At 39.2% G+C, this 20,107-nt stretch overlaps 2 protein-coding genes across 2 annotated transcripts; one reads left to right on the forward strand and one right to left on the reverse strand.

The window, feature by feature from the left end:
• Nucleotides 1-978: 978 nt before the first annotated feature.
• pmela (premelanosome protein a) lies at nucleotides 979-12,474 on the reverse strand. Its single transcript, XM_037102544.1, has 14 exons — nucleotides 12,453-12,474; nucleotides 9,021-9,067; nucleotides 7,489-7,584; nucleotides 7,214-7,360; nucleotides 6,550-6,684; nucleotides 5,517-5,678; nucleotides 5,135-5,419; nucleotides 4,521-5,027; nucleotides 4,065-4,163; nucleotides 3,807-3,980; nucleotides 3,582-3,684; nucleotides 2,802-3,007; nucleotides 2,626-2,716; nucleotides 979-1,509 (listed from the first exon to the last, which is right to left on the reverse strand). Exons 3-14 carry the CDS (start codon nucleotides 7,538-7,540, stop codon nucleotides 1,356-1,358), a joined length of 2,115 nt encoding a protein of 704 aa, XP_036958439.1. The 5' UTR covers nucleotides 7,541-7,584; nucleotides 9,021-9,067; nucleotides 12,453-12,474; the 3' UTR covers nucleotides 979-1,355.
• Nucleotides 12,475-14,442: 1,968 nt separating this feature from the next.
• cdk2 (cyclin-dependent kinase 2) lies at nucleotides 14,443-18,817 on the forward strand. Its single transcript, XM_037102205.1, has 7 exons — nucleotides 14,443-15,089; nucleotides 15,646-15,723; nucleotides 15,828-15,948; nucleotides 16,043-16,213; nucleotides 16,428-16,529; nucleotides 16,648-16,851; nucleotides 17,833-18,817. The coding sequence occupies exons 1-7, from the start codon at nucleotides 14,974-14,976 to the stop codon at nucleotides 17,935-17,937; spliced, it is 897 nt and encodes a 298-aa protein (XP_036958100.1). The 5' UTR covers nucleotides 14,443-14,973; the 3' UTR covers nucleotides 17,938-18,817.
• The last annotated feature ends 1,290 nt before the right edge of the window (nucleotides 18,818-20,107 follow it).

The raw sequence follows: 20,107 nt of genomic DNA on the forward strand, positions 1-20,107 counted from the left end.
TCTACATGCCTGCGGAGAGCATGTTCATGATATGCCTTTATGTTATGGAATAATAAGGGAATACGTTAGTTGTTTGTTGTGGTACAGTGTAGTAGTCAACTTTATACTGTGTGTAGGACAGAATATTGTATTGGGATGTATTACTGTTTTATCTGAATGTTCTCATAGTGTAAATACATTTCAGAGCCTGTTTCAGCAATTTATTTATCTATCATTTGCTTTGACAGCCACCAAGTTATTAAAAAAATGATGTGTTCTTTCTAAAAATATTACGGTTAACCAAAGTAGATTAGCCCTAATGGGTGTTTAGGGTAATGATTTAAGGTGTAACTAATTTAGTCATATAAGTTAGTTGTTTTTTTGGCCACTAGGGGGCAGTGCACTGACATTACCTTATACATATTGAAAATATTTCAGCATTCAGTTGAATGTTTACACATTCTACAGATAGGAAGCAACATTAACATTCATTTGAAGTTGTATTTCTGGTCATATGATGAACATAAATCCAGTATTCACCTTTTAGCTCAGGTTTGGTCTCCACCACCTCCTGTCAGAAATATCTGGCTTTCCATATCTGTATTGGCAAAAAAAAACTATGATAATGAGAGTGGTGAAAATGAGGTGAAACGGTAAATTTGCTGACAGTAAGACCAATGCAATTTTCTGAACAAGAGTGGAGGGGAATTGAAGAGTCAGGTGATAATTCTCGGGACCGAAATGAATTAAATACTGTATATACAAATAAGATAAAGGTCTTTATATGTGAGCTGATTAAGTATTACCATATGATTTCAAAAATCAAATGTATCAAATGTTCTTGGTGATGATAAGAATGAAAATTTCCACTTCCATGCAGTCTTTAATTGGTTAGGGCATGAAATCAAATTAGCATCACATGCAAATGATAAGGAAATAAACAGGGAACAACAAAAGTGATGGTGATAAAGTTTCATTTTATTCATTTTGGGGTAGCAAACAAAATAATCTTGTGTGATATAAGTGATTTAAATTACATTGTAAAGAAATTGAATGAAAATGTGCTTACATCAATTTTCCAATTAGTTTAGTGTAAGAAGGCCACAAAAAAAGAATAAGCATTAGTTCCAATTAATAAAAAATACTGTAGGTCAAAATAAATATCACTTTCCTCTACAAATGCTTTAACATTTTTACACTTGACTCCTTTCCATTTCTACAAATGTTGTTGTACATGGGGCTGGTCACTTAACTTGGTACACTTAGTTCTGTTCCCATACATTGACTGGGAGTTACATTATTGCTACAGTTAAATTACTGTGTGTATAAAGGCATTATTATAGCGAGTGCTGTACATGTTAGACTGATGATGAAATTCACACAATCCTCCCCTGAAGCAATGGACGACTTTCTCCTGGTGACTGTCGGCTCAGCAAGTTCCACAACAACAAAGGCACTGATGTTACCGCTGAGCCACCTCCATTACTGTCAACACCGTCTTCTCTTAGTGGCTGGTACTGCTTGAAGCGCCTAATAAGAAACATGCAACAAGGGAGACAGGTGAGGATGACAGATTTACTTATGTTGTTTTTATAAAGCATGAAATAAAAGCCAAAACATCTATCAACATCCAACAAAAACTTAAAGAGAAATAAACAAAACTATAAACAAGAGGAAAGATAGGGTCACTCTCAGTTACATTATATTTCTCTAAGGTCCTATTAGAGTGAGGTAATATTACAAATACACACCTGCTTTTGTAACCAAGTAGGTTATGGGTCACTATTTTGAAGCCTTGAGTTTTGTAGCATTATAGCCATCTTGGTTTGTAGAACCAGAAATTACCATTGGCAGTGTGTCTATCTGTTGGTTGGTGCATTACTTTAGCGCAGACTTGAATATGTCAACAATTAGATGGATTGTCATTAACTTTTGCACAGACATCCATGTTGCCCAGAGGTGGAATCCTACTGATCTTCTGACGTCTCCTCTGGGGCCACCATGAGGATTGAAGTTTGATAACAATGGTTGGATTGTATTAAATTAACTTGATACCCACATCCAAGTCCCCATCAAGATGAATTGTAAGTTGTACGTTTCGTTCAGCAACTATTCAAAAATGTTAGCATGCTAACAACCTGTAATAAACCTCCTAAACATGATAAATATTACCTGCTAAACATCAGCGTGTGAACATTGTCATTGTCATCCTGATGTTAGTTAAAAGCAAAGTTAAGCAGACGCTAATGACTGAGCAGGCTGTTTCTGCATTCCACAGGGATCATTCCCGGGACCCTTACTCTATCTATAGCTTCTTGATATTGTGCATGCTGGCTTACTGACACACCTACAGTGAATTTAGTCACCATCGATGTTATCACCTGTGCTTTTCCTGCTGTTAGCCTACAGGTGAAACAATCCCATGTGAGAAATGTCTAAAAGACCTGCATTAAAATTAGGTCAAAATATAATAGGAGGAATCTTTTACAACAGTAAACCATGATAAACAATATTTTTACTGGCAACTTTTATTTTTATTTATTAGGTTTGTGCATCTTTTTTTATTTTTTTATTTTTTTATTTGTTTTGTAATGTTGTAGTCATTTTGGACCCAAGATAAACCAGGCTAATACATTAGGAACTCACCTGTACATCAAACCAATACAACAGACAACACAGGCGAGGGCCATAACACCCAGGACTGTGGCTGCTGTTCCAGCTGGGGTGCCACCGGAGGCTGAAATTGTAGCACAATATACAAATTAGATACTAGTCTATATATTTAATACTTTAGTGGTTATTAATTATTTTTTTTCACCCACCTACTGTCACACTGACTCTGGCACTTGCCACAGCAAGACTAACATCATTGGTCAGTGAGACATTGATGCAAAACACTCCGGAGTCATTGAAGAACTGACGAAGGATCATTTGACAGTCTGGAGAAGGTGTGGCGGCGCTACAGACTGTTTCCACCGGTGTGATACAGTCAGCATCAGAAATGACTGTGCAGACCTCACTGGGCAGACTGAGGGGAGGATAGGGAAGATCCAGAGACAGAGTTATAAAGAGAACAACCATAAGTGGATAAATTCCTGTCATAAACCCAAGCCCAAATCAATACACTCCTAATGTGCTGAACAGTCAGCGAACCTCTTGACCCCGAGTCGGGTTTTTTTCTTTTTGTCTATACATGTGCACTAGGATGATAATACTGAATAGATGAACTAGCACAAAGTTTAAACCCATTTTGTGACACCAGAGATTGCAACTACTGTATGTCTTTTGAAGTCATGAAATCAAAATAGGGTTGCATCAGGTCTTGTATCTTTTTTTAGGTTGTTTTGTAATCAGTAGCTTGATTATTGAAGATGCCTTAACAATCAATAATCATAAGTTTACCAATAGTTTAGACTTTTAGTTTTCTTCATCTGGCTGATGGTTATAGCGCAACCTCACCGAATTCTGAAGAGACATTACTGATTAGCCTAAAGTTTGAAGGAGAACAATTTACTTGTGTTGTGTTTTCTAGACTGAGATAATTAGGTTAAACTGTTCCAACCTCCAAATAGCTTGTGTTTTTGATGATTGGTACTACTCACCTTCCCTGACAGCTAATGGTGACGTCCACGGCATTCTGATCCAACTCTGTAGCCATTGAAACAACGTTGGCCATCTGCACAATCTCCACACTTTCAATACCCTCTGCAGGATTTAAAGAGGCAGACAGACAGATTTTAACAATAAAAATCATAAGGTTTCAGTTAAAGAATAAAATAACCATTAAGGTTTAAACTGCTGGAGTCAAAGAAGCTTTATGGACTTACGAACAACATCCACAGAGGTGGCGAGGGAGCCGTAACGGTAAACCATGCAATCAGCCGTCAGCTCTGGTGCTTGTCTTTTGGCCACAATGAGGGGAACCTGTGCCGGATCTGTTTCCACTTCTGCTTGAACTTCACCTTCAGCTGGAACAACCTCCTCTTCACCTGCTGGTTGCTCTGCAAAAAACACAAGAGACTTTTTTTTTTCAAGAGCTATCTTAATTGCGTGTATGATTATTTCAGTTGACAGTAAATACTCACCTGCAGTAGCTGCAACATCATTCTCAGTTGCCTGAACTTCGGCCTCGGTATCAGCTGCAGCTGCCTCCTCTACAGTTGTGGTCTCAGTGGCTGCAGGGGCTACAACGTTTTCAGCAGGGGCTTCTGTTACAGCTTGGACTACCTCTGCAGCAGCATCAACAGCATCAGCAACATTATCAGCTACAGCATTATCGGCAGCAGCAGTAGGTTCAACAGCTTCAGCAGCAGCAGCAGCCTCTGCAGCAGCAGTAGCTTCAACAGCTTCAACAGCATCAGCAGCAGCAGCCTCCGCAGCAGCAGTAGCTTCAACAGCATCAGCAGCATCAACAGCAGCAGCCTCCGCAGCAGCAGTCGCTTCAACAGCATCAGCAGCAACATCAGCAGCCACAACATCAGCTTCTTCCTCTGCAGCTCCTTCTGCCACAGGGGCAACAGTGGCGGTGTCAGTGACCTCACCTGCCGCTTCTTCTCCCTCTGCAACAGGGGCAACGGAAGCAGCAGCGTCAATCACAGGCACATTTTCTTCGGCTGCATCTGTAACCACTGCGGTCTCATCTGCAGCAGCTGCATCAGCATCTGCAGCATCTTCAGCTGCAGGTGCGACAGAAGCAGCAGCCGCCACCTCACCTGCTGCTGCTGCTGCTGCTGCTGCTGCTGCTGCTGCTGCTGCTGCATCTGTGTCCTCTGCAGCGACATCTGCTTCTACAGCTGGGGCAGCAGTATCCTCCTCTGGAACAACAGCTGCGTCGACTACTGCAGGTGCTACTGAAGCAACCTCAACTGCCTCTGTGTCTGTATCAACGGCTGCTTCTCCATCTTCTGCGTTTGTGGCTTCCTCAGCTGGAGTGGCATCAGAAGCAGGAACATCCAGAGCAATTGCATCTCCTCCCTCTGCTGGTGCAGCTGCTGGGGTTGAGTCAATCACGACTACTGCTGGAGCAGCAGAGGCATCGATAGGAACAACTGAAAGAAAAGTTTAAAACAGCCGAGCTCCACTTAGTTTAGAAATCTTATAGGACGATATATATGTATAAAAGTGAAGACAAGACAATGATTAGCTCAAATCTCACCAGCAGTGGGGTTCCCACAGCCATTGGGGATGCTAGCCATGACGACCACCTGAGGTTTGAAGGTCCCGGTGGCGAGGTATGTGTGTGTGACAGAGAGGTCTCTGGAGATCAGAGTACCAGTGCTGTCACCAAAGTCCCAGCTGTAGCTGATGTCGGCGTTGCTAAGATACTGGCTGGGGTCATGGAGCTTGACACTAAAAGCAATGGCTCGGTTCTGGATGAAGTTCTGGTCATCCTGGTTCACATCATTGACTTGGGCGAGGGATATGGTGAAGGGAACCTGGTCTAATGATGGAGCACAAGTTGAAGAGCGGTTAGGATGACAGCTGTTAAAGAGATAGAAATGCTGTAGAATTATCTTCCTTTAAGTTTGACCGGTCACCTGTGATGGCGAAGACTGTGGAGGCGTAGCCAAGAGGGATGAACTTGTCTTTGCCACGGCAGTGATAGATGACTAGCTCCATGTTGTAGGAGCCCAGTGGGACGTTGTCTGTACCGATAGAGAGGGAGGAGGAGGGTCCATCTGCCACCTGCCAGTAACGTCCTTCAATAGAGCAACATTGTGATTACTTAGAGTGGTTTAATCACAGCAACACTGAATGAATTCAGTGGATATGTGTGAATTTGCGATAATAAACTCTGAGCTGGTTGGTTGCTTTTAACGAAGTGGCCCTAATAGCTGTCTGAAGTCTCACTGAGAGGTGAGGATGGGAGACACATGAAGCGGCAGAGGAGTGACAGAGTCGGGCATCAGCAGCAGTTTAAGTGTTGTGTCAAGCCCGGATATTTTCACATCTTACTCTGTGAATTGTTGATTTATTTCAGCCAAACCAGAGAAGATTATGGAAAGACAATCCAAGACTGTTTGGATTTTTATTTAGATTTTGAGCAAAGTGTGTTTCACCATGAGTTTACAAGGTATTTAAACTTGTCTTAGTTTGGTAGAAGAGAGAAAGCTGAATTTATAGGGTGTAAGATTTTATTTATCTGTTTAATGAGGAAAATAGATGTAAAAATATCTTGATTCATGGCATTTTTTTAGCTTGTTTTGTTTTTCTTATCAGACTACGTAGTGAATATGCGGCTATTTCACACCTCAGCTGAAACTACTGGGGCCTATCAGACTATCACCTCCTGCGGTACAAGGCGGTAACACAAGACGGCATGGCCGCGGCTAGCTGGTTAGGATGCGGATATTCCCCCTTTAAATCCAAAACGTGTTTTCTGTTACAGTGTCTTGAGATGTCAAAGGTGAATGTTTAACTTAAAAATCCCTGGCTGGAGGATAAAACCTCCCCTTTATTCTTTTACAACCCATTCATTGATCCCTTTTGTGATCACTTGGAGTTTTCTTTAACAATTGCAGAGCACTGAAGCACAATGACGTTACACACTAATTGTTATTAAATCTTTACCCCATGTCTTCCACACAAACACATAGTGGGACTTCTTGTTCTGGTTCCTGGTGAATGGTGTGCCATCAGGGAAGACTCCAGTCCGCTCAATGCCCTGGTCGGGATACACAGCCTGACCTTCCTGGTACTGTCGACCTGGAAAAGAGGAGATCATTCATCAATAGCAATGATAGATATGTGATCAATTAAACTGTAGCAGTCCCATTACTTAGTAATTGCTGTCTTTTAATTTTGGCACAATGTCAATATCCCTCTGGATTGATGGGAGTAGATTGAGATCAAGAGGCATTATCACTCAAGAGGCATTTGTGAGAATTTGGGATTCCCAATAAATATTTTAATTCCATTTTTATGGATTTGAAACTGGTTCTCTGCCAGTATCACCACAAAAATGTCATTCTGTATATCAATATGAGGCAACACAGTGGAAAGAAATTGAGAATAATTTGTATTTTGTCCTAACATAATGAAACTAGAAGAAAATCACATTAGTTCATTAATTATAATAAATTGTCAATGTGCCTATCTGGTAATTAACAGCAGCAACAAATGTTCAGCTGCTTGTTGTTGCTTTTGAAAGTTAAATGAGACAAGACGAACTATTGTACATGAACTTTTTGTGCCTCCACAGTGTTTTTTTCTATTACTGGAAAGTTCATCTTACCGTTGACGGTGCAGTTTTGGGACCAGACGACCTGCCCATCAGAGAGCACTGTCTGGTTTGGTGGGAAATTCAGATTAATGGAGAAGGTTGCTCTCGCTCCGGTCAGGGTGGGTCCATCATTTTTCAGATCAAAACTTACTTCACCACCTGAAAAGACGATGACACACAATTCAACATCATTAGAACTATTGGTAGGAAACATCGTATAACTTTTCTGTTTTCTGAGGGTTTTTTTTTTGGTTTTTTTTTGTGGAAATAGAGGAAACGACCCTCACCAGACCAACAGTTCCTGAATCTAGAGTCTCCATCTTTCCACACCGGATACATCCGTGAGTTCCACGAGCGGTAACGTGTGAACTGACTTCTTGGCTCTGGAAGAAATATCACAGACTCTTAAGGAAAAGAAGCCAAATCATGAAACTCATGTTATTCTCATCAACAACCAACAAAATCCACCAGTTTCCAGTGAAACAGCTGGAAAAATACATTTTTGTGGGTAAGGGTTAGCCTTGACTACATATTTCAGTAGAGTTAAATTTATGTAGGCTTTTTAAGAGAGGCACAACTTAAAAATCCTGAAAATCAAGCACATAATTTTAGAGCTGCTTATGTAAATGAGAGCAGGTTTATATTTGTTGTGTCGGGGAGGGGTGAGGAGTGTCGGGGTTCTTGGCGGTGGGAGTCACACGACCTGCAATCCCCCTCAATCCCTTTCATGTGACTATCAGCTGAGCAGCAGCATCAGTAATCCCAGTGAGAGGAATGAGGGATGCCAGCTAACTGACTCACTGGGTTTTCTCTTAGCTTGTGATAAGTGTGTGTGAAAATGTTATTGTATTTAATCTGCTCACACTAACATGACAGATTATTTTCAAATTCCCAAGTATGAAAAGAAAAGTTTAGGGGTTACAGTCTTCTGAAATTAAGCACACAACCCTGGAAACATTTAAGGTTCTTAGTCGTGGATGCAAATTGGCATAAGAATCGGAGTCACAGCGTGACGTATAGGCGTGTAAAAGTTTGTGTAAAAGTGAGTGTGAAGCTTGTCAGCATTAAATAAGCGTAAAATCACACATCAGTCCATTCGCTGTTCAATCTGTAGCCCAAACAAAGATTCAGACATAAGCTCTTAATTGGTGGGAACAGATTGAAATGTTGATCTTCATTAGTCATAGAAATTAAAATGAATCACTCTCCCTGCTGCTAAACTGTGTTGCTACAAAGGCCTTACATCACACACAATAAAAACTCATTTAACTTATAATGAAGACTCATGCTGAACTTTCAAAAATGTTTTTTCTTAAACAAACAATTGTAGAAAACAATTGGATTAGAATAAATTCACTTCATTAATTTGCAGTATCTGGTTTTAGATATTTTGTGTTAAATGAGATGTAAAATAAATTCACTTTTTGGATTGCAGAACTGTGATAACAAAAAAAAACCAAACAAACAAATAAAAAAAAAACGTGGCACTACCGAGGAAGTAAATCATGTATCTATTTTTGCCTTGTTACTACACTGATCTGATTTTCTTCCTGGAAAACAAACATAAAACCACCTGGGGATTAAATCGTATTGTTGATGTACTCACTTATTGCAGTGACAGACGTCAAAGCCAAAACCAGCAGCAGCACCAGTGACAGAGTGGCCATCCTGTATTAGTTTGTGTGTCTCCTCTCTCTGAGCCCCGATCCTCACCTAGCAGTCCCAAACCCCAACACAACTTCCAGAGAGACTTCAGAAATGTCTCCTCACTCTCTTTAAGAGGGCCTCGGACATGAATTACCATAAAGTTTCTTCTCACCTCTGACATCACTGGGAGTCTGCAAACTGGCACCACCCCCTCTGAAACTGTAAGAACAGACATGAGCACTGTGTGTTCATTATTGTTACATTTTACAAAAACTGTGACTGTTAACTAGCAGCTTTTTATCTTGTTATCTTAATTGTATTATATTTTATGTTCTCACCTGAGCTCACAATGGTTTTGCTACATTTGAAGAACAACATTCAAGTCGAAATATTTACCTTTTTCTGTTATCAGAAATGCAGTATCTCCCATAAAGAGCTTGGGAATTTGTACAGTAATTTAATGCTGAAGCTGGGATGTTTATAATGCATGTTAATAATTCAAATAAACACAAACACAGGCATCCCTCAAGTAGGACGATATTTTCTAAGTGCATCATTGTAAAATCAATGAAAGCTTTCTGAACAGTGTAAAATGAAAAGGTTGTACGTGACTCCTGTTTTAGAGCAGTGAGAACTGTGAGCAAAGCTCAAGTCATGACTGCATTTTGACGTATGACCTTAGAGCTATGTGTGCATGGGCATCACAAGATGCGTGTGTGGATGGAAAATCAATAGCATCCTTTTGTTTCCTTGGCCATTCCCCCTGCATCCTGCTGTCCACCTCAGGCTGCGGCAGCTCTAAGAATCTGTGTTTGCAGCAACGCAGACACACCCGTGCTCAGTTTATGAGGCACTTCCTCCTTCGTGATCCAAAGTTTCATTCAGATGAAGACAGGAAGGCATTTAGAGGGGGGAGCTGATACTGGAAGTGAATTATAAACTCAGATTTCTCTCCAATTAGTGTATAATAAGTATTGTATATAGTGTATATAGTAGTGTATATAATAAGTGTCACATTATTGGCTGTGAAGTTGTGTTTTTTTTATGTATTTATTTATACTTACTGTTTCTAAAAGTCCGTACTGAAGTTGTAAAATAGTGTTTCAGTATGCTGCTTTCTTTGGAATCAGTAACAAAAGCTGAGCTGGTCTCACTGGATGAATTAAAAGTGACTCTGTATGACTTGGAACAACAGCTGGTTGTGGATGTTTTGAATGTCGCTGAATGCTCTTGAATTTTTATGCCCCAGTAATTTCTTCCTTGTTTTCACTTTAAAGGAACAGTTCACCCCAAAATCGGAAAGACGTATTTTTTTCCCCCTCTTAAAGCTCATTTATGCTCAATGTTAGATACGGACAGAGCCATATGTCCATAAAGCGATCATAAATAAGCCATTAATTAATACTAATTAATACTATTTATCTATCTGTTGATTTTAGTGCAAGTTTCCCAATTTGGGAGATATATTGGTTGTAGAGACGTCTCCCTTCTTTTGAATATAATAGACCAAGATGGCACTCTAAAAAACACACCTGAAATACTCAACAGCAGTGTCTCCTTACAGAAATCATGACCCAGCTACTCAAGATAATCCACAGAAGTTGTTGAGAGCAGTGTCACGTAGGATCCATTTCATTTTTGACAGCACAGCATGTAAAAATTGATGGCGACCCCCCCGTTGCATTGTGGCTATCTTATGTTGCGCAGTTAGCACGCAAATGAGTCACAAGACCAGCAAGTCATGATTTTCTTTTGGGTTTTTTTTTTTTTTTTTTTTTTGAGCACCACAAGCCAAGTGCCATCTAGTTCCACTGTAGTCCAGAGAAGGCGTCGCGTCAAAACCATCTAGATCAATAAAAGGCACTACGGGTAATAAGAAAAATGTGTTTTTGATTTTGGGTTGAACAGTGCTGCTGTCCGGGAATCTCTTGAAAATAGATTTTTAATCCCAGTGGAACTTCACTGCTCTTTAAATAAAACTTAAATACATTTTCTAAATAAAACTTTACGTGTGTTTTCTCATTAAATGTGAGACACATGTAGTCTAATTAAGCATTTAGCATCTTCAAGTAACACAGACCAAATGACTTCTGTAAATCCTGAAACATGATATCACTGATTCATCTCAATGAATAATTTATGTTATTCGGATTCCCTGAGCTCATGTTCTAGAAAAGTAGAAGTGGAAAGCAGTGATTAAATACATTACAGTAGGAACATCTATCGTAAAGCCAAGTTTTGTTTGTTGCATATCTGTCAAAAAATGTGTATACCTATATGATAAGTATATAAGATATGATAATAATTCTATAATAGGGCAAAATATAGGGTTACAAAAGGCAATAAAATAAAACAAAGTGGATTGGTTAATTATAGCTTTTGATATTTACATTACATTCATTTCTCTCTTTGTAAACCAACTTTTGAGCTCGATTTTCTTCCCTTTCCTTTGGGCTTATTTTTTGATTTTTGTAAAATATATATAATATGGCAATAACTGAATAACTTTGAATAACATGGATAAATGAAGTTCGACAGAGAACATATTATTAAGTGATTAAATATGTAGACTGTGATGACAGAGTCATTACAGGCTGTGCTACCATGGTGATTGGTGGTTTTCCCAGTAGTGTTGTCTCATGCCCGTGAGGCTGCTCAGGCTGCACTACATGTGACCCCTCATGTGCTAACAGCAGAGTTCAGGAGGAAATAAATCCTTCCCACAGAGCACCTGACTTAACATACCACAAATAGTCGATCATTAGTTTCTCCTCATTAGTCTGCAATGTGGTCTATCTTAATAACACGGTCCCTGAAGTTTAGAGAATCCCTGGAATAAACAAAGAATCAAGGGAGTTGTATTTAGATGGGGCCAGTCATTGGAAATAGTCGAACATCTGCTTGCTTTCCAGGAATATTCCCGGATTTATTTAATGTGTCACACAGAAGTCTTGTATTAGCAGTTTATTTGTAGTTTTCTTCACAGCAAGCCTGAATAAATGTATTTGAAATGATAAATTCAGCTGAATTAAATCAAAGAAAGGAATAACTAAAGGTAGTGTGTGAGGGGGCAGAATTAAGCACACATAAAAACATAAAAAAAGACACAAAGAAAGAGCCAGCTCCCTGCGGTCACACACACTAATACGCTTTTAGTTTTCAAACACTAACTCACAGAAAACGTCGACTGTGTTTTACCATTGGCCCAAAGGTAGATCAATAAGGCCATCCGGTGAGTGAAATGCCAGTACAAGATCAGACCAGACAGTCAAATCAGTTCATGGGTACAGAGGGAACAGAAGTCACTCAGTGCATTGACACAGCTTCATGAACAAACTTAACTCCCTTTTCACCAGTAATACTAAGTTCTTTAGATTGTTGGTAATTGGATTTCATCATTACCATGAGCACTACCACTCAAAAGTCAGAGAAAAGATTTAACTAAATAGAAGGGGAAAAAAGTATCTGAATACATTTCTGGTGTCATAAGTCCATTTAAAGGGTATCATTTTGTTTTGTCATCAAAGGAAAAACAGTAATATATCTCATAAAGATGATGTTGACGATGATAATGACATGGGTTGTTTATGAGTGCTTGATTTACTTGGGTAAGATGGTTACCAGATAACAACATTGTCCCCAGCTTGAGGCTGACTTGGGACGTTTCTTGCATGTGGTACAGGGGGTTAAGGGGCCCAGCAGCTCCAGGGTCCCCCAACTGGATAATCCGGCCATACTCCTGGAGCCACACAAAGCCATCACAAGAGGGGACACATATGATCAGTGGGAAGTGCAGTCAAAGATGAAAGGATCAGTTTAACTTGTCAAACACAAGTGGGACTAATAACATTGGTATGGACAACAATACATTGTGCTTTCACTGCTATGACAAGGCAAAATGTCTGATGCGATAAAAAGGTCTGCGAATATAATTTATGCAAAAATATATATATATATATATATAGAGAGAGAGAGAAACAAGTGCCATAATAGATTGGAAACCATTGTTGTGAACTAGTGAGGGGTTGCACAACTACTGCCACTAGAGGGAGCAGATGTGCTTCTCCTTCATCCTGCTCAGTACAATGTGAAATATGAGGCCATTAACTACATTGACAGTTACTAACATACCATATCCTATGATTTCGGAACAAAAAAGCATTCAAACATGGGTAAAACTGCCAGTCTTTATATAAGTTGAGGTATTTCAAAGGTTGTGTTTGCCTTTGGAAAACATTTTGACAAGATAAAAGATGACATTGTGATCAAATGATGCATGATGTTTCAACTTGTAAAGGCATTTACAAGGCCTTGTTTTATTGACTCATTTCCTTTTGCATGAATCCAAAGGCTGTTAAAATGTAAAGACATGAATTCTGTTTCACATGTTTGATAAACAGCATGTAAATGACCTCTAACCTCCAAAAGCGGAAGAAGAACTTAGATCTTCTGCTTAAGTAAAACTATAGGAATATTCTGTTTAGGGAAAGTCCTGCATTCAAACTTTTACTCAAGTAAAATGATGGCATAAGCATCAAAATGTACCTTAAGTACCAAAAGTATAGTAAGTGCTCATTGTGCAGTGTGGTCTATTTAGATTAATGTATAGGCTATTATATTACTGAATTATAATTATTAATATTTAATTAGTGCATTAATGTACACACCACTTTAATGCTGCATCTGGTAAAGAAGCCCTGGGGATCAATTATATTGTATCTTTCCCTAATAAGGCATTTGTTGATTATAGTTTGAATCATAAATCTGAATTGGCAAAGTAACTGGCAACTAAAGGGCCTCAAAAATATGTTCAAGTAGAGCAGGCAGCTTGAGTAAATGTGCTTAGTTACTTCTCTATAAATGGAAATAATGTTTGTGATGAAGGTGCTCAAACAATTTCACATCTATTCCAAAAAATGATTACACCCTGCTCAGCCTAGTACAAACAACATTTCAAATAATTTTGACAAATCAACAGTATCAGAATTGATAAAGAAGTTCTTCAGATGCACAGTTCCACCCCAAACAAAAGAATTTCACAACACGGTAAGGAAGGATTTCCAATTTTCATTCTTTCAGCGATTTTTTAAGATTAAGATTTGGCTTTGAAAGCAATGAATGTGTCTCTTGTAAAAGTGATGTTAAAACAACAGAGCATGTTTTTCCTGTCATATAATGATATTTTTTTTAACATAAATATTTTATTTTTTTATTTTTTATATGATATGTGTCATTGTGTATGTGTTAGTGTTTCTGTTCACTCTGGAAATCTAGTAATTGTTGCCTTACAGTTTGTAAATTTGAATTGAATAAGTACTTTTTTTTTTTTTATAACAAATGTTAACCTAAAATGAATGTTCACTTTAGAGGATGCACTTGTTGTTTGTATAAAAAGTTTGTCTTTTTGCTCTTTTACTAAATAAAAACTAAAACCTGCATAAAAATGTATTGCTACCGCTTCCGCCTCCGACGTCGAGTTACGTAAAACGTCACCGTCATCTCGCTATGCGACCCTAGAGGTTGGTTCGTTGTATTGTTTTTGTCATCCCGACAGCACACCATCGTCTTTGGGGCTGGAACTCACTGGGATGAAAATCAGCCATTTAAGCTGAAGCATTTTTTAAATAACGCTTTACTGGATTGTCTTCACCAGTGTCAAAAACAACATGTCTCTATGACAGCGCTTTTGAAGAGCTAATTAAAAAAAACAGAGAAACACCACCCGGCTACAACAGTCGGTGTGTCTTAAACACAACAAACGAGCGCTCCAAGGCTAACGCGGGAAACGCCGCTGTGTCGGTTCAGTGTTTTCCACAGAGGAGCAGGCGCCACGCTAATCCACACAGCAACGGATACTATCGGTACCAAGGCTAACAAATGACCTGAGCCCGGAGGCTGTAGCTGTTTGGACCCGAGAAAGCTCATCCTTGTCAGGACCGCGGTCCTCAGGCTGTGCCCGGACGGTTTGAACCAGCCCGGAGGAGCAGTTAATTACATGTCGGTCTGCACGCTGCTCGTCAACGTCTGTCTGCCACCGAACAGTTGTTAGCTCACACACAAAGAGCCGAGTCTTGCTAACTAGCTAAACAACTAGCACACCTTCTGTTCCTACTTTCTCCAATATAATGGATACGTTTCAGAAGGTGGAAAAGATAGGAGAAGGGACCTATGGAGTGGTTTACAAAGCCAAGAACAAGGTCACCGGAGAAACTGTTGCTCTCAAGAAAATCAGGCTGGAGACGTAAGTTAACATATGATTGTTGTCGGGTAACATCTGGGCACAACGAGAAGCCGAGACGAAGATGTTGGAGCTAACTGTTGCTTTTGTGTAGCTTCAAAATGTCATTAAACAGATTTAGCCTGCTTATGACTTCATCAGGGTGTGACAGCTAGCATCTAGTTGTAGTCTCCTCCCATCACTCCTGTTGACCTACAAAAATCTGATTATACAAAACGGTCAGAGTTTTTAAAAAATACCCAGACTTCATACTTCTGAAAGTTCAGGTATCTTGTTGAATTATGACTTTAATAACACTGAACGTCACCCTACTATCTATCTATCTCACATGAAATGTTTATAAGTATTAGAAGTAATTGGATGGCAGTAAGTGATCTCGGATATCAACAGTCCAAAAAAAGTCATACATATATTTAAATTTAAATATACACTGTGCAAAAGGCCATCACAGCACCAGGTTTTCCCGACAAGAGTTTTGTGGCCAGCCAAATTCACACTAACGATTTTATCTTGACCTCTAAAATGGAGTGGGGTTAATTGCAGTGTGTTTTATACACAGGGAAACTGAGGGTGTACCAAGCACTGCCATCAGAGAGATTTCACTTCTCAAAGAACTCAGCCACCCAAACATTGTCAAGTAAGTGCCTGATGTTACAACTCTGAGCTAAATTCTGCCTGCTGCTTTCTCGTGTTACTTGTTTCTGTCAGTTTTTAAGCCATATGCCTGTTGACATGTTTCAGATTGCGGGATGTCATCCACACAGAGAACAAGCTCTACCTTGTTTTTGAGTTCCTTCATCAGGATCTTAAAAAGTTCATGGACTCCTCCTCAGTCACCGGTATCCCACTGCCGTTGGTTAAGGTAAGACTCAGATATATTAGCAAAACATGGATGCCATGATGTTTAAAAAATCAAAAATAAACCTGGGTACATGGGTTTTTTTGTGTGTTTGTAGAGTTATCTTTTCCAGCTGCTGCAAGGCCTGGCCTTCTGCCATTCTCACAGGGTTCTTCATCGAGACCTGAAGCCCCAAAACCTCCTCATCAATGCCCAGGGGGAGATCAAGCTCGCTGACTTTGGCCTGGCAAGAGCTTTTGGGGTGCCTGTCCGCACATACACGCATGAGGTAACGTGTACAGCCACCTTCTTCATCCCTGTCAACATTGACAACATTGTCTGCTGCAGTATTGTCACCACTAGCTACTGTTTTTATTTCTCACACTGTATGTCACCTAACAAAGCTCTTTCAGAGGGGTTTTGTAAAAGCTCAATTTTGCACATTTTTTACCTTCATATTTGTGTTTTCCCAATCACAATGTTGCCTCTGCAATGTTTCTTAGGTGGTAACACTTTGGTACAGAGCACCAGAAATTCTCCTTGGCTGTAAATACTATTCCACCGCTGTCGACATCTGGAGTCTGGGGTGCATCTTTGCGGAAATGGTAATGTACTCAGTTTAATCTTTAACAATAAGCTTTACTATGATTGAACGAGGCCTGCACAGTGGATCAAACACAGCATCTAACCAACAGACTTGCCTTAAAATCAACTCTTGCACAGATCACAAGGAGGGCCTTGTTCCCCGGCGACTCTGAAATCGATCAGTTATTCCGAATCTTCCGCACCTTGGGCACGCCGGATGAGACTGTCTGGCCAGGAGTCACATCAATGCCCGACTACAAACCATCCTTCCCCAAGTGGGCTCGGCAGGACTTATCCAAAGTGGTACCGCTTCTGGATGAGGATGGAAGAGAACTGCTTGGAGTAAGAACATTTGTCTTTCATTTATTTATCATTTCATTTAGCATTAATTTCCTGTCTGATATGTTCAATTATTTTTGTGTCAGTCTGCAAGATAAAAAAAGATAAGATTTATTAAAATAGTCTTAGTGTGAATCTATGAATGTTTTGAATGTTGTCATGAACCACTTCATTCGAAATTGAATAAAATCAGACACACACGTCCCATGATAGTCTGCCACCTTTTCTGTTTTGAGGAGGTTCAGATTATAAATTAAACTGTAAACTTTACAGCCCTGACAGTAGTACGCAATCTCCAAGTGCTTTATTGGGATGTTCACGATTAGTCAATTAGATGATTAAATGTTGACTCTAAATTGTCAATATACACATAAATTCAATGTACACATTTAGATTAATATTGTCACAATTTGCACTGAAATGGCACGTCTTCAGAGTCAAGAGTTGATGAATAAAACAAAATAAAACATCCATCACATTATGTTGACATTAGTTTGCTTTTGCTTTCAAGATGTAATTAACAAATTATGTTATATCTGTTTTACCTTATAGATTAATATGTGCTCAATTTTTTGCTCTTTCTGAGTGTTTCCTTACTTGTAGACTAGTCAATGAGTCAAAGTTTGAACTTTTGTTTTAAGAGTCAGGCATCTTAGTCGTTAAGAACATCACTAGTAATGTTTTACTTTAACTTTTAATGTGGTACTTTTCCACCACGGATATGAGACAGAACTGCAGACAAATAACATGCAAATTGAATTGGTTTCAAGCCAAAACACTGCATGTTAAGTGTGGGGATTTTATGCTTTTTCATCGTACATGATAGTAAATTGATTATGTTTAAGTTTTGGGCTCTTGTTTGATTAAAAAAGCAATCTTTAATATTTTCTGAGATTTTATAGACTAAATGATCAATTACATGAAAAACCTACTTAAAACAAATTGTTTGAATGTATGGCTTCTTTTCTTTTGTTGTCCTTGCAGGAAATGCTGAATTATGACCCAAACAAAAGGTTGTCTGCCAAAAACGCCCTTGTGCACCGATTCTTTCGCGATGTCACCATGCCTATACCTCATCTGAGACTGTGAGTGGAGAAGAACATCAGGCTTTTTTTAATGTCAACAATGTCAAAGCAATAAGGACCTCCTTGCCTTGCTCCATGTCCCGCACTGGAATGGACAGAAAAAGTGGACCCTGCAGGATATGTTGGATCTTATAGGGGATATTTGTTAATACCTAAAACCAGCTTTCTAGACGATAGATGTCCCGAGAGTCTTGCTGTTATTTCAGCCATGATGTTATAATAGTTATGAATGTTTAACTGTAATTTTCCACAGAATTGTTTTGCATATTTATGTACAGCTGCCATTTTTGATGTAAATGTTATTTGTGATTGGGATGGTCGTCTGACTCGGTGCAGGTCAGATAGACACGTTTAAGTTATCTGCCCTTAAATTTCCCAACTTAAACATGATGGCAACTTTAGGATGTCCAAATTCAGATAGTATGGTAGTTACAGTAAAATATAATTGAAGAAGTTTTTGGGATAGTGCAAATAACAAGATAAAAGATGGAGTGTGGCTCTCAGCACAAGTTGTCACACAACAAGCATCATCTGCTGATGTAAAACAATCCATACTGAAAGAACAGGAAATTGCAAGTTTGTTCTTTTAGGTTAATTTCCTTACAGTGAAATTCAAAATGTGGGTCTAGTTTATCTTGAAGTGATTTTAAAACGGCACTTTTTGGTTGTTGAACATGCAGAAATGTTAGTTGGTTTTCTGGCAGGATTACTCACCAAACTGAGTCTCTCAGCTTTGTACATACACTTGGTCCCTGTTGTAATTCAATTTTACAGTGTGCTGTTTCATCTTTCTTACTCTTGATTTTATTCCAAGTTATTGAACTGTTTTTATGGACATTGTTTATTTAGAGTTTGAAAAAATAAACTTGTTTAAATAATTGTTACTGTTTGTTCATGTGAGGATTATTGTGGTCTTAAGTTTGGCTCAGTTTCTTCTTTCTAGATGAGTTCTTGAACATCTGCAGTTGTTATATTTTGTGTCTGTTGCTGTCTGTCTTTGGAACACAGAAACAAAAGAACATGGCAGCTATGGCTGAATTGCCTGTTTTGCTTCTAGCCAGACTCAGTAATCAGCACATAGCTGACTATTACTACTACTTTTATAAACATGTAATTAAAGTAAATAAGAGCCACAACTTAAGACAATATAAGTTTTAATTTAAAAAAGAAAAAAAACGTATTGTGTGGATGTCTTGATAAGCCTTTCCAGGCAACATCCATGTCTCAGAACTTGAGTCACTGTGAGTGCATACACTGAAACAAAAGCATTCATTTAAACATTTGAAAATGTTGCAGCAGCCATCAGTTAACAGTATTTCATCAATTATTTATTCATTTATTTTTTTGCCCATGCTGAAACTATAGAAATACCCCACTGATTGTAGGTTGCAACAACAGTTCTGTTTCGAACAGTGTTCGAACACTAAATGAGATGAAGACAGTGAAGTCGACCAAAAGAGATGATCTGAATACACTGAAGTCACTAAGAGGAACGAATATATTGACATCAAGTGAAATGAATACTGTGTGGTGGACTAAAGGGGATAACTGCTGTGACGTCAACTCAAAGGAAAGCACTGAAGGTGAAGCAGTGTGAGAGCAGGCACCAGCACACATTTGATTTTGTTTTAGGACATACTGGTTACATAATAGGACAGACGGCAACTTCTCCACGTACCCGTTCAGCATTATTTCCCCATATAAGTTGCAGAAAACACAAGCTGCTACCACATTGCTGTAGTTGGGTGATGTAAGGGTGCTTTAGTGGGTTGTAGTGTGGGACATTTCTATTTTTATTTGAGGAGTAAACGATGTGCTCAGTTGTCAGACTGCTTACACTTTCACACAGAGGTCGACTTCTGTTTCCGCGTATTGATCCAGTGTTATTTTGTCTGCTAATTGATATTTTACACCACTAAAGACGATCAGTAAGTCAGTGTAGCCGGTTGACAGATACGCCGACACCAGCAATGTGACATATAAATATCAGATACACGACGCTGTGTAAATGGAGGGGGCAATGGCTGAGTGGATAATTCAATTGCAAATCGAAACTAACTATATGCGCTTGCGCATTGGTCTCGACCTTCGGAGGTTTGTGGTTCGATTCCAGCTGGAGACAGCTTGGTTTCGGACTAGGGCTTACCTCGGCTGGCGTTGAGTACACACTCAGC

Source organism: Acanthopagrus latus, chromosome 6 (genome assembly GCF_904848185.1).
Source record: "Acanthopagrus latus isolate v.2019 chromosome 6, fAcaLat1.1, whole genome shotgun sequence".
Classification (NCBI taxonomy): Eukaryota; Metazoa; Chordata; class Actinopteri; order Spariformes; family Sparidae; genus Acanthopagrus; species Acanthopagrus latus.